Source organism: Poromitra crassiceps (assembly GCF_964638095.1).
Source record: "Poromitra crassiceps genome assembly, chromosome: 15".
Classification (NCBI taxonomy): Eukaryota; Metazoa; Chordata; class Actinopteri; order Beryciformes; family Melamphaidae; genus Poromitra; species Poromitra crassiceps.
Window position 1 is genome coordinate 17,776,779 of NC_139634.1, and position 14,216 is coordinate 17,790,994.

Below are 14,216 nucleotides of genomic sequence, written 5' to 3' on the forward strand. Positions count from 1 at the left end.
CTATGTTAAATGATTAGACTGGGAACACATACTACACTGTGATGTAGTACACTGCAAGTCATTGTGTAACGTAGCCTAGCCACCACTGCCTGACGCCTCGAGAGATGCTCTAGCGACAAACGCTAGAGCTCGTCGGTTTTAGCCTCCTTGCTAGAGCGTCCGCCTCCCGTCCCGGAGGGTCCCGAGTTCGATTCCCAGCTGTGGTGGACACTACACAACGCGGGTTACAATTGCACAATATGCTCTTATCCTATGGAGCAAAACTACATTTGAGGACATGAAACACACAGCCTCAGGATTGTTGTTAGTATATACAGTAGATTAAACTCAATCTCTCTCAGTCATAAGTAAATGCACAAAAGCATTAATTAGTTAATTCATTGCATTTTCTTGGATGCAGACTGGTCCTGAGCGCAGTGTCGGACTACTTTGCTGCTATGTTCACCAACGATGTGAGGGAGGCCAAACAGGAGGAGATCAAGATGGAGGGAGTGGACCCCGAGGCGCTCAGATCCCTGGTTCATTTTGCCTACACCGGTGAGTGCTCATAAAGACGTTCACTGCCTCCTGTAAGTAGTTATAAGACTTCCGATGTGCAAGCCTGATTAAAACGGATCGATAAAGCAATTTATCACTGGGACGAGGGAGCGGGGACAACATCCAGATGATATTGCCTCTTTTACGCCATAGTCAATGGAGTATTTTTTGCACACTGCTATCTCATCCGTCACATCCACTGACTACTGTCATCTGCCACTCGCTTATTCTGTCATATTTCTTTGACTTCCCACATGCTTGTATTAAGGGCTTAAGGGCTTGTGCTGAATTCTTCTCTGATAAATCCCCCACTGTGTGGTTCATCGAGAATATTCACTTTAATGAGATTGTAAAATAGTGGAAAACATCCTGAGATAACCTAGTATGTTTTGGTGTGCGTGTAGATGCGACTACATCCGCCAGCTGTTGGCCAAAACGTGTTGCTTGCTTCTCCTGACATTGCAGGTGTCCTTGAGCTGAAGGAGGAGACCATCGAGAGTTTATTGGCGGCAGCTTGCCTCCTCCAGCTTTCACAAGTCATCCAGGTCTGCTGTACCTTCCTGATGAAACAGCTTCATCCCTCCAACTGTCTGGGAATACGCTCGTTTGCCGACGCCCAGGGCTGCGTGGATCTGCTCAACGTGGCTCACAGCTACACCATGGTAGGAGTGGAATCAGACCTAAAACATGTCTTACACGGCTGCTTCAGCTTAATTATTTAACTGCAGTAAGCGATTGCCTTCCCAAAGTGCCCCCGACATAAGGACAGCAGTAATGAAAGCTACTGCATTAATTACTGTATTTAATAATTCAATTTCATTAAATTTGTACTTGATTTCACATGAAAGGTCTCTAGTGGATCAAATAAACTCTGTTCCACATAGCCCAAGGTAATGATGGGATTTACACAGAGCCCTTAAAGATCCAGTGCAATGATTTTCAGCTCAGGCAAGAAAAGTTTGATATTGATTTCTAACACAGCGAGCATCATTTCTTTATTTCTAACAGTCAGTTTCTGATGGTTAGATGGTACGATGCCTGTAGGACTGGGATGACAGCCTAACCTTTCATGATGTGCCTCCACTGCATGACAGATATCCAGTGTTAGAATTTCGGCACCCAGCAATAGAAGCACAGAAATGTTGGCTAGTGTGACGGTCTGGGAGACCGGGGGAGATGGGGGAAAACACTACACTGCTCTCCATTCACATTGTCTGAATGAATGTACATCGTTCATTATTCCACAAAGTAAACATGCCTAAAAAATGTTGTGTGGTGGGCTGCACAGCCACCAAACGTTAAAACCCGCGAATCGTGGTTTTTGTTCTCCCGAGCAAAACAAATGGATCCAGGTTTAACGGTATAGCTAGCGGTCGTGCTGTGCAGTGAGTAAACCTCCATCCTCCTGACGCCTGAAGAGATGCTCTAGCGACAGCGAGCCCATATGGGTTTTAGCCTCTTTTCTAGAGCATCCACCTCCCATGCCGTAGGTTCCCGGTTCGATCCCCAGCTGCGGGGGGACTACACACAGGCAATGGATAGAGGTGCTGACAGTGGTACATGGGAGAAGGGTGCAAAAGTAAGAAATCTCATTGACTTTTAGCAAACATAAGATGGTTAACTTAGCAGCAATCCACTTTAATAACAAATACAGGTCAGCGTTGTTCAAAGTTAAAAGTCTCTGAACTCTGAAAGGCATAGCTGTAATTTCAGATTTTTAAATACCGGTATTAAGTGAAATCATTCAAGGTCAACTTATTATCTTACCTGGTGATTACTTTTAACGGTGGTAAATGTCAAAGTAGGCCACTGTGTGGGATCATTTATCTAGCTTTATTGGAGTAATGAAAAAGGACATTGATGAGGCCATTAAATTCATTTTTTCAGTGTACATCTCCCTCTCTGTTGGAGGCAGTGTGCCGGAATTATTATTTGACAGAAAACAGGAAAAACCTGGTCAGGCTGTCCATATCTGTTGCTGCATTGTTTGTAAGCAAATAAAGCAATATTGTTTCCCCCCATGGTGAACGTGGCTTTCTAAGTATGATGCGCTCTGCAGTGTGTCTAGGCATCTGATTAACTATGCATACCAATCACAGCATTCATTAAAACCTGAGTGTACTGTAGGTGATATAATTTGCACCAGGAGATTGGAGTAGATTGCAATTATAAATCTGTTTGATTCTGTTGACAACCAGAGGAAGAGTTTTTCCACAGTCCTGACAGTTACTGTATATTCATTTGAGTAACTTTACATTAACTGGCCCTTTGTTAAATTATACCATACAAATGTGAAATGCTATTCTAATTGCACTGGCCCTTTAAGATGGATGTACTGTACTTTTGCAGCACAGGAGAAACCACGTGGACTCTGATTCTAATCAGAATCTCATTAAAATTCAGATCAGATCCCTTACAAATGTCATTAAAATGTGATTTGTTCTAGCCTAAATATAATATAAACAGCAATATGCAGGTAAGACAAACATCTCCATACAAAACAAAGCCTCACGGCTCGCTGGATATAGACACATTGGATTATTTGTGACCATCCTCTGCTTTGAGACCAGTTAATTTAAATAACCTGTCATAACCTGTAGACTAGAGGAACGAACTGTCAGTGTCTCGCTTATTTATAACATCTCATTCCAACAGAGGAATGGATGTTGTGCACATTTGAATAGAAATTGAGTGGTTTCATGCTTTCAGTTTATTGAATTTGGCTCTGTCTGTCAGTACGAGATACAGCATAGCAGCACATTGATTATTGCAACACTAGACTTATGAAAATGCCATTCGTATCGAGGCTATATATTCCTACGCAGGATATTTGCATAGCATTGAGATCTGTGCGCATATTTACCAGATAACGTCTGGCTGGCCATGCAGGAGTGACAGCCGTTATCTCCTGAAGGACATCTGCTCAGCCTGTTTACAAAGGCCCCATCCAGGACAAGGAGGTTAATCTAATCACCAAACTGCACAAGAGGGCCAACTTCCTGTTCAATGGCTTCAATAATGAGCGGAGAGCGCTCGGGGCTTCCTGGAAGTCCATCCTCTGGGCTGTGAGTGGAGCGCGTGCTGTTTTGATAAGCTTGTTTTTCCTGGTTGAGCATGGCAACCCAGATCCGCTTCTGACATCCCTTTCCTTTGTGAAAGTGTTGCTTTCTGGTGCCCTGGTGGTGCAAAATGTAGCGTATTATTGTTTGACTGTGTTTCTTTCCAGCAACACAGAATATATCGCATGCATTGTGGAATAAAGGCTACACTAACCGGGACAAAAAAAATCCTGACAGATTCATTCAAATTCAAATGAATCCCATTAAAAAAAAAAATAGATAAAATGCAGTCTATTCTTTTGCCAGCATCTGTAAAATACACAGAAAAGTCTTCCAAGGTAATCATGGCGCCTTGGTGTTTTGCAACATCAGTATTCCTCCTCCTCAAAATACACACTTATTACACAATTACCGTTTTGCGGCAGTTAAATCAATTAGGATCGTCTCCCGCTGATCTTGTTTTCCAAGCAGTTTACTCCCCAACGAGTTTGTCCGCGTCTGAGAACACAAACATGCTTTTAAATTGTTCTGGAGCCAATGCGCTTGAACTTTCAATTTTGTTGTCAAGCAGTCCTGGAATGGTAATTACGAATGATTGGTCAAACAGTTGGCTGGTACGTGTCCCTCAGTAATAACCACAACAGATCAATGCATGTCCCTCATTTCATTAAGCCTGTCTGTGCTAAGCTCTTAAACCGGGCTCTCATGATAGATGGGACCAGGACACTCTAATTCGCTACATGTTGATGATCAATAGCCAGCTTGTTTTTCTTAATTGTTAGCGTTCCCGCACTGCAGCGACCGCCTGGTTTGTCAAAGTTATCCGGGCGCAGCAAATAAATAACGCTCAGCTCAGCTGCTACATTCAGAGATGAAACTCTCTGGCACTGTCCCCGGCCCAAAGATGTCTCTCCATGTCTTTGATGTGTTTTAATGTTGGACATTACAAAGAGACATAATGGTGTTTTATATAGCAGCGTCCTTAATGGAAGTGCCCAGAGACAATGTCCTTGAAGAGGCAGCCACGCAGCGCTGTAATATCGCCTGGGCTGGAGGCCAGTAAATGGAAGATCAATCTTTAGGAAGGCATTTCATAAAGAACAGCTCCGGCAAAAAGTCGAGCTGGACTCTGCATGGGTGTGATGCTAATGTCGCTGTGTTGTGTACCTTTCTACTTCCCATCAATACTGCTTGCTGTGTCGTGAATGTTCAGGAGGAAAACTGCCTTCAAGGCTGATGGAGACTTATGTTTTAGTCTTGTTATGCCAGAATTGGATTTGTAGCCTGTACAGATTTTAGATTGTGTTACTCACTGCGGATCGTTCTGTCATTATTTAATGAGCTAATTGAAATGGATGACAAATTCTTATCTTTTCATGTAGTGTGTTGAGAAGTGGGAGAGGATGACTCAGTAGGCTAGCTATGGGTACTGACTACTGAGTAGTGGTTAAAAGGGGAAACCTGGCCTTGATTATGTTCCAGGAGGAATATGACGCTTCAGACCGTGAATACACGAAGCCTCCAGAAATAAGGCTTCTAATCTGCTGTAGTCAGTCCACATCATAGAAAAGCTCTGCTGTAGTCAGTCCACATCATAGAAAAGCTCTGCTGTAGTCAGTCCACATCATAGAAAAGCTCTGCTGTAGTCAGTCCACATCATATAAAAGCTCTACTGTAGTCAGTCCACATCATATAAAAACTCTGCTGTAGTCAGTCCACATCATATAAAAACCATATCAATTGAAACTGGCAAAGCAGTCCCTGATCTGAGCCCCTGTTTGAAGACACGTTCTGCCGGCCCCCTGCTCAAATCAGCTTGTTGTGAGAAAGCCACCATAGCATGCTGCGCTTGGGTAGGAAAATCAAATGAAAAGTATGAAATGTGCCAAACATGCAACTAACTTTGAGAATTTAAATGTTAAATGAAAGCACTGTCCAATTTCTGAGAAGCTGAGTGATGCTATCCAACTTAAAGACAACCCAATTTGTAATGGTGAAATGTTGGACTAACTGCCACAAAAATGAAATGTCTAAGGCTTGAATACATAACTCAATGTAGTCATGATATAGCTAAAAGTATATATTAGATCTTCAATACATGACTTATTGATGAGGCAATTAAGATTTTATATCTTCGAATGTCAACAAACATAGTCCCTTTTTACACTGCCATTTCAAGGTGGGAGTGTTGGTACGAATACGGAATGGGGGCAGTGTCATTTTGTTCTGCCTTTTAAGCAGGTAAGAGGTAGTAGTAACGCAGGTAACAGAGGTAGTAACGCAGGTAACAGAGGTAGTAATGCAGGTAACAAAGGTAGTAACGCAGGTAACAGAGGCCTAGATAGTGAGATAGTGTCAAACCCTATAATAATCTTAATCTAACCCTAAAGGCACAGGTACAGGACAAACCCCATCTTTATTTGTCACAATTATGCACCAATGCATGCACATATGCATTATACATACACATGTCACACACACATGCTTAGAGGTGCAGCGAAATTTGTACTCCGCATTTCCCCATCCTGGCTCGTCCTCCTCCACGGGCTGGCCAGGAGCAGAGGGCATGGCTGCAGTGAAGCCTCCGGGGACCAACTTCTTCCAAGTCAGACGACAATCTTCTTGCATGTTTTTAATGGGGGTCCATATTGATGTTATATGGAGGAAACCTCAGGGGAACACAGGAGAACATGCTAATTCCACACAGAAGCGCCCTTTTCACAAGAAAGCCCACCTGGGCACTAGGTATACCCCCAGTGCAAACAGCGTCCCAGGTGAGAATCGAACCCTGTACCTTCTTGCTGTGAGGTGAGAGTCTGAGGCAGAACGCTACCACTGCACCACCGTGCCCCCATACTTTAAATCCTAAACTGGAGCCTAAAAGAAGTGAGGGTCAATAAAACGTCCTCACCTATCTGTCCTTGTGAGGACATTTGGTCCCATAGGAATAGAAATACATGCACACACACCTAACCACACACGATGCTATATGAAGAGCCTCGGTGCAGCCCTCTGTTAATGACTGATGACTATCGCTTTCTCCTCTGCGCTCCAGGAACACTTCCTGGAGGTCATTCAGAACCAGGAGTTCTTGCTGCTCCCCACAGCAGAGATCCTCAAGCTGCTGTCCAGTGACGACATCAACGTGCCCGACGAGGAGACCATCTTCCAGGCTCTGATGATGTGGGTGAGGTACGACGTCCAGCATCGGCAGCAGGACCTGGGGCTGCTTCTCGCCTTCATCCGCCTGCCTCTTCTGCCCCCACAGGTGAGGGGGGCGATAACGGGGGGTTGGTGGCAGTGGCTGGGGACGGAGCATGATAAGGCTTCTATGCGGTGCTTGTGCGAATTTGAAGCCCAGCTCACGCTCGGCTGTCACATCGCGGCCCGTCTCCCCCTCACTGTCAGCAAAAACTAATGAAATGCTATTTCTGACCTTTACACAGTCTGTCCAGGGAAAGGTTTGTTGGGCATTAATACACTTTCTCCGAATCGCCTGGCTCCACATTTACAAACTGAATGTCCAAAACATTAGGGACACATGAAATACACTGCAGTGGATCCAGGCAAAAAGCCATTATTCCTTATTGATTTAGCGTATTAAATCCATACCAAGCACAAAGGACGACATGGAAGGACGAGTCGCAGAAGGATTTTTCAGCTTGGAGACAGTTGAGATGTGGATTTTGCAATGCTGCAGCTCAATATCACGAATATGTCCCCAATAATTTGTACAATCGCATCTTCACCTGGGAGCGGCCCAGGAGAAATTACACTCATTTTCTTTCACTCTGAATAAAGAATGAGATGAGTGTCAGTTTGATAGATTTTGATATACAGTATATTGTGAGGCTATAAATGCTTTGCCTATGTTTGCATTATTCTGTTAAAGCCCGTGATGTTTCATGAATGTCAGAGTTCTTAGCTGGAGCACGCTTTTATGTGGCACCCTAATTTACATAATGTGGCACACAGATTACCCATTTTCTGGCATATCTAGAGTAGCTATGAAATAGCTCCCTTTTTACAGTAACGTTGCTTCATATTCACGGGGGGATTGCTTTCCTAAACTTATTATACAAATACCCCTTTTAGAATTCACTTTATAAAGGGTCTCCAGTGAATAAATGCAGCAAATAATAATGGAGAGCATCCTGTACAAAATGTAGATGAAGTGATTTTCTATGAATGAAAAGAACAAAAGAGACAAAATATTGAAATGGGGGTGAAATAAAGACCTTATATATTAGATTGGCTTGGGCAATGTTTTTACCGTGAGGCATCAGCGATGAATCATTGTTTTTGTCAAAAGTGATGTTGGAAATGTTGTGATGTTGTAAAGACGTCGCAGATAGAACACCACCAATAAAAAAATATACAAACCAAACCTTTCACCCATAAATATGTAATGAGTGGTGAAATATTCAATAAAAAAACATGCACAAAAAATTGCTCTCAGCACAGTAATTGCTTCAACCTACAGGGTGGGCGGGAGGGAAGATATTTATATTCCAACAGTAAGAAAGGCTCATAAGAGGATGTTCTCTGAAAAGAGCAGAACAAAGCTGCTTATATGGTTGTACAGTCTGGCCAAAGGTGGTCTTGAGAAAACGTAGGTGTTAATGGCATGCATGAATTCCAATAAAGATTATGACACATTTTGATGAATGACATACTGAATGAAATATGCCTTTACCACATCTTAAGATCAAATCAGCCTGTATACAACCGTGTTATTAAAAGCTCTTTAATTAAAACGCACTCCCTCCACTCTGAGGAGATAATGTATGTGCTATTAATTGTTAGTTGCGCCATTGGCAGGGATTCTTGTTGGATTAATCATTTGAGCAAGAGAGAGATCCATTACGGAAAGCTGAGCTGTTTTTCTACATATCTGTACGAATGCATGCTTCAGGTTGACACAAACATATTGTATATTCACTCCTCGTCCTGTGAGTTTATCAGTTTCCACCTGAAGTTATTTACAGATACAGTTTACCCTGTTCTCTGTTCCCAGAGATGTAATCAAACGTGTCTCACGTACAGACAGCACCTACAAGTGTTAAACAGTTGTAGTATTATCTTAGCCTGGAGCCCAATTATGTTAAGAGACCCCAAAGGTGATTTGCATGCATTTCCCTGTTAACATTTCGCACATCTCTAGCGATTCGTTTGTCAAACAAGATTCCCCTGTTTTTACAATGTAGCCAATGTTTCTGTTTTCATTAAATCTAGCTGCTGGCAGATCTGGAAAACAACAAGATGTTCTCTGACGATCTGGAATGCCAAAAGCTACTGATGGAGGCCATGAAGTACCATCTTCTACCCGAGCGACGACCCATGTTTCAGAGCCCTAGAACCAAACCTAGAAAGTCCACTGTAGGAGCTCTTTATGCTGTGGGGGGGATGGATGCTACCAAAGGTATGAACAACAAGATTGTTCAACCATGTTATTATTATTATTATTATTACTGTAATTGTTATTGTTGTGTCAGCTAGATTTAGCTAGACATACTCTCGGTGAAGCCCTCATGCTTGTGAATTAGGGCTATACAAATAAACTTGACTTGACCCACAGTTATCTCTATACATGTTTTGGCTATCAAATACTATAATTATAAGTATTATGAGCACATTCATACGACATTATAATGCATTTATAACGCTTTATAAAACACTTTATAAATGTTTAGAATCATGCATGGCAACTTCAACAAACCTTAACAAGGTTTATAAAGTATTATAAGTGGTGGACATAAGTTCAGCCATAATGCTTTATACCTGCATGCCAAAGTGACAACTGTGTTAGAAAGAATAATCTTTTTTGTTTTATGCTTTACTTGCAGCCAGCAAATACTGCTCATAACTTCTCATAGTTATAAATTGCTAATAACCTTATAGTGCTCTCACTTTACTTCAGTACAGTCGTAGTATATTATTGATGTTTATTACAATAATATTGTGCACCAATTACTGTATAATACTATACTTTATACTTTACTTAACCTTGTTATGCATGATTATAAACATTTATAAAGAACTACATCATGCATTTATAATAATAACATCTTATGAATGTGCTCATAATGCATTGTAGACATGGCCTTCATAGAAAGTGTTACCATTAAAGTGGTTGAATATAATGTGATAGTTGCGCATCTGTTTGCAGGCTCTACCACCATAGAGAAGTATGACCTGCGGACGAACACTTGGATGCAGGTGGGAGTCATGAATGGACGGCGTCTGCAGTTCGGCGTGGCGGTGATCGACAACAAGCTGTACGTGGTGGGAGGGAGGGACGGACTCAAGACCTCCAATATGGTGGAGTGCTACAACCCAATCAACAAAGTGTGGTCCACCATGCCCCCCATGTCAACGCACAGACACGGACTTGGTGAGTGTGCCACACTTTCATGCCACTAGCTTGATTTATTCCATTCAACTGGAACTATACGACTTGAGTGTACGTGTTGTGAAATCGATGTTGTTTGATACATTGGTAAACAAATCCTACCCTATCTTATGATGTATTGTAATGTGCAACAATAATTTCTGTCATTGTGCGTTCAGATCAAGCGATGTGACATTGTGTTGCTGTAGAAGCATTTTCACTTCACATTTGGATTTCATCCACCCGTAAAAAAGTTAAAAGTGAGTGAAGAAAGCTCAAGAAGCCTCCAGGGGATTGAAGAGCGGCAGTCAGCAAGGCATTATACAGTGCAGTGCTACTGTATCTACTACCACATATCAAATATATTCAGAGGATACACAAAAAGACTGTATATACACATTCTGCAGAAGATTAAAAATACGGAGATGTCAATACTGTATATTTATTTATTTGTCTGTGCACACACAGACAAAATACAAGTGTACCCGCATACCCATAGTAGGGATACATACTACTTACAATGTTTAGGTGCATTGTTATTGTTTTGTTTGGGCTATTAACTCACACATATAAACGATACTAGAAATATTGTGCACTTTGCGCGCTCATTTCAAGCATCTCAGTGCACTCATGTCTAATACATCATTGTATGTAATCATGTATCATAATAACTTGTTAGAAGGAAGCACACACTTCTTTGTTACTGTTCTCATCATAACAACATAATATTCTTATGAGTAATTCGTTCTAACTAGGCATCTCGCGCACTCGATTCCTAGCATGCTGCATGGCCTCGCGCGGGGGTGTGTTGCTCACCAAATGTAATTATGTGTGCGCCTCTTATGACATCATCAGTGAAGTCACAATGCCTCCTTGTGTGTGTGCCCCCTTATGACATCACTGATGACATCATCAGTGGGACAAAAATTGAAACAGAGAACAGAGCCCACATTGCCAAATTGAGATAGATAGATAGATAGATAGATAGATAGATAGATAGATAGATAGATAGATAGATATATACTGTAGATAGATAGACCAACACAGTCTCACAGAAAATTGTGTAATACCAACGATATGGACCAACGTTGCTATTTTACAATTTCGGCTCGAAAATTGTAAAATAGTAACGTTCTGAGATTTTAGGGTTAGGATTAGAGTAGGGGGAGGGGTTAGAAACAAAAAATCTCCGTTAAACACGCCCAAACCACGCCCACCGCTGTAGACGCATACGTTCCCATTTTACAATTTCTTAGCCGACATTGTAAAATACCAACGTTTGTCCACAAACGTTGCTATTTTACAATTTTTTTGGAGATCGGGTTGGATAGACAGATAGATAGATATTCTAATAACATCTCTAATATGATGACATCAGGAGACAGTGAATAACCCATACACGATTCTGTTAATATAGATCTCCTTAGGAAAGTGAAGTCGGAGGGTTAAGATGTAAAACTGGCCCATGAAGTAACTGCTGTCTCAGCTCTTTGAGGTTTTAAGGTTTTAGCTCGGTTAGGATACCTGTTCTGATGAAACGCCTAAAATTGCAGGATTCAAGCTCAGAAGAGTCGTAGCTGACATGCTGAGGGAAAAAAACACATTTCTTTTGAGATACTGTAGACCTTTGATATTTTCCCATTCCCCTATCAAAGCTTGGCAGTCTGTGGCGGCCTTGCTTTTCTTTCCCCTTCCCCGCCTGATAAATCTCCTATCAGAAGCGTTTTGATTTGTGGTTGAAACAGGTCCGGGGAGCAGAGCAGGGAGATCTTGTCAAGCGTTGGGCTCACTCACCCGGTGTGGTCGGAGGTATCAGCTCGCCCGCCCGGGAGATTACACTGTATAGATTACCTGTCTTTTCTTTGATCTTTCCTGTGGCGAATATCTCTTGCTGCATTGTGGTGCGCATATTTTGAGTCTGGATACAGTATATCTGAGCTTATTGTCTACCCACATGTCTGCTCAGATATGGCCTGCTGCGTGCTTTATGGGCAAAGACCACAGAGAGGAAAAAAATCTTTCATTTTTATTCCAAAACCACTGAAGAACCACTGAAAAATTGGCAGACTCGCAATGAGAATCGTTTCTGTCCGACTGTGTTTGTGTCATTTAGGGTTCTCCGAATGCAGGAATGTGGTCTTGCCCTGACGTTCCCCCAAGAAAATTGGACTCTCACCAAAGACAATAAGAGTGGTAGCATAAAAAAGATCCATTGTGTTAAAACATCCTTTGCATTGTTGCTTGGTGAAAACCACTTTCCTCTGTGACTTGGGATCGAGGAATAACAATGCATTTTTATATCCTTCCTGTTGGCTGAGTGGATTTGGTCAGTGCTGTAGCAATGAGTCACTCTGCTGCCTGCTCTCCCAGCGAATCGAAAATGAGAGAAGTACCTGTGGCCTCCGGCTCCGTCCTCTCCAAGAACGGCCCAAAGAGCCAGTTTGATCTTTACACGTCCTTTCATTCCTCTCTATTGCTTCTTCACTGACACATGGTAGTTGGCCTTTGGCACTTTGCTCTACTGTGAGAAATGTAAGCAAACATTGTTTGGTTGAAACAAGGCATTTTTTTTATCCGTGACCAGCAGCTATAAGGTTGGTTGATCGGGTCGGTCGGTTGGTCCACAAAAAGTTCAGTTTTTCACAGTTTTCGCCCTAGGAGGCTGAACTTTACCGTGGAGGTCAACTGTGTGTATAAATGTGTGTGTTTGTGCTCATGCCGGATGGCTAAAAGGGGGACAATTTCAGGTGGCAGAGGCAGAGTAGGGCGGGCTGCCCCTGGTGGCAGAGGGCAGAGTAGGGCGGGCTGCCCCTGGTGGCAGAGGGCAGAGTAGGGCGGGCTGCCCCTGGTGGCAGAGTAGGGCGGGTTGCCCCTGGTGGCAGAGGCAGAGTAGGGCGGGCTGCCCCTGGTGGCAGAGGCAGAGTAGGGCGGGCTGCCCCTGGTGGCAGAGGCAGAGTAGGGCGGGCTGCCCCTGGTGGCAGAGGCAGAGTGGCAAAGGCAGAGTAGGGCGGGCTGCCCCTGGTGGCAGAGGCAGAGTGGCAGAGGCAGAGTAGGGCGGGCTGCCCCTGGTGGCAGAGGCAGAGTAGGGCGGGCTGCCCCTGCCATCTGAAATTCTCATGCTCGTGCTCCTCCCCCTCTGCTGATCTGGGGAGAGTAGACTAGCACATGCTTCCTCCGATACATGAGCAGTCGCCAGCCGCTTCTTTTGACCTGACAGCGAGGAGTTTCACCGGCAGGATGTAGAACCCTCAGGTTGGTAGGCAGGGAATCGAGGTATTGAATGTATTTTGGCCTTTGGTTGATATTTACATGAAAGCATTACTACAACAACAACAACAACAACAACAGTTGAAGGCTTTAGATGCTACAGAATACTTGTACTTTGAGTAGTTCCATTGCTATAGTTTTATGCTCTTTCACAAAATATAGAAGACATGCAGGCAGGCACCACAGACTAACAGGGTCAATACTTAATTTGACATTGGCATCATTAGTGTACCGTACATGACTCAACAAAGGTTCACATGGGGTAACTTCCTGTACTGTAGCCCTCGCCTCTGTGTCCTCTGGTGACTTCCTGTACTGTAGCCCTCTGTCTGTGTCCTCTGGTAACTTCCTGTACTGTAGCCCTCTGTCTGTGTCCTCTGGTAACATGCTGTACTGTAGCCCTCTGTCTGTGTCCTCTGGTAACATCCTGTACTGTAGCCCTCTGTCTGTGTCCTCTGGTAACTTCCTGTACTGTAGCCCTCGCCTCTGTCTGTGTCCTCTGGTAACTTCCTGTACTGTAGCCCTCACCTCTATCTGTGTCCTCTGGTAACTTCCTCTACTGTAGCCCTCTATCTGTGTCCTCTGGTAAGATCCTGTACTGTAGCCCTCGCCTCTATCTGTGTCCTCTGGTAACATCCTGTACTGTAGCCCTCACCTCTATCTGTGTCCTCTGGTAACATCCTGTACTGTAGCCCTCTGTCTGTGTCCTCTGGTAACTTCCTGTACTGTAGCCCTCACCTCTATCTGTGTCCTCTGGTGACTTCCTGTACTGTAGCCCTCTGTCTGTGTCCTCTGGTAACATCCTGTACTGTAGCCCTCTGTCTGTGTCCTCTGGTAACATGCTGTACTGTAGCCCTCTGTCTGTGTCCTCTGGTAACATGCTGTACTGTAGCCCTCTGTCTGTGTCCTCTGGTAACATGCTGTACTGTAGCCCTCTGTCTGTGTCCTCTGGTAACATCCTG

The 14,216-nt window shown here is 43.5% G+C and overlaps 1 protein-coding gene across 2 annotated transcripts in view; it reads left to right on the plus strand.

Moving 5' to 3' along the window:
• The window catches only part of klhl4 (kelch-like family member 4), a gene marked incomplete at its 5' end in the record, with an annotated part of 37,969 nt that overhangs the window by 16,657 nt on the left and 7,096 nt on the right, over window positions 1–14,216 (plus strand). For both annotated transcript variants that reach the window (XM_083651395.1, XM_083651396.1), the window contains 5 exons: window positions 401–537; window positions 1,003–1,199; window positions 6,652–6,864; window positions 8,832–9,018; window positions 9,766–9,990. In XM_083651395.1, coding sequence (XP_083507521.1) covers window positions 401–537; window positions 1,003–1,199; window positions 6,652–6,864; window positions 8,832–9,018; window positions 9,766–9,990 — 959 coding nt within the window. The remainder of the gene's footprint in view (window positions 1–400; window positions 538–1,002; window positions 1,200–6,651; window positions 6,865–8,831; window positions 9,019–9,765; window positions 9,991–14,216) is intronic.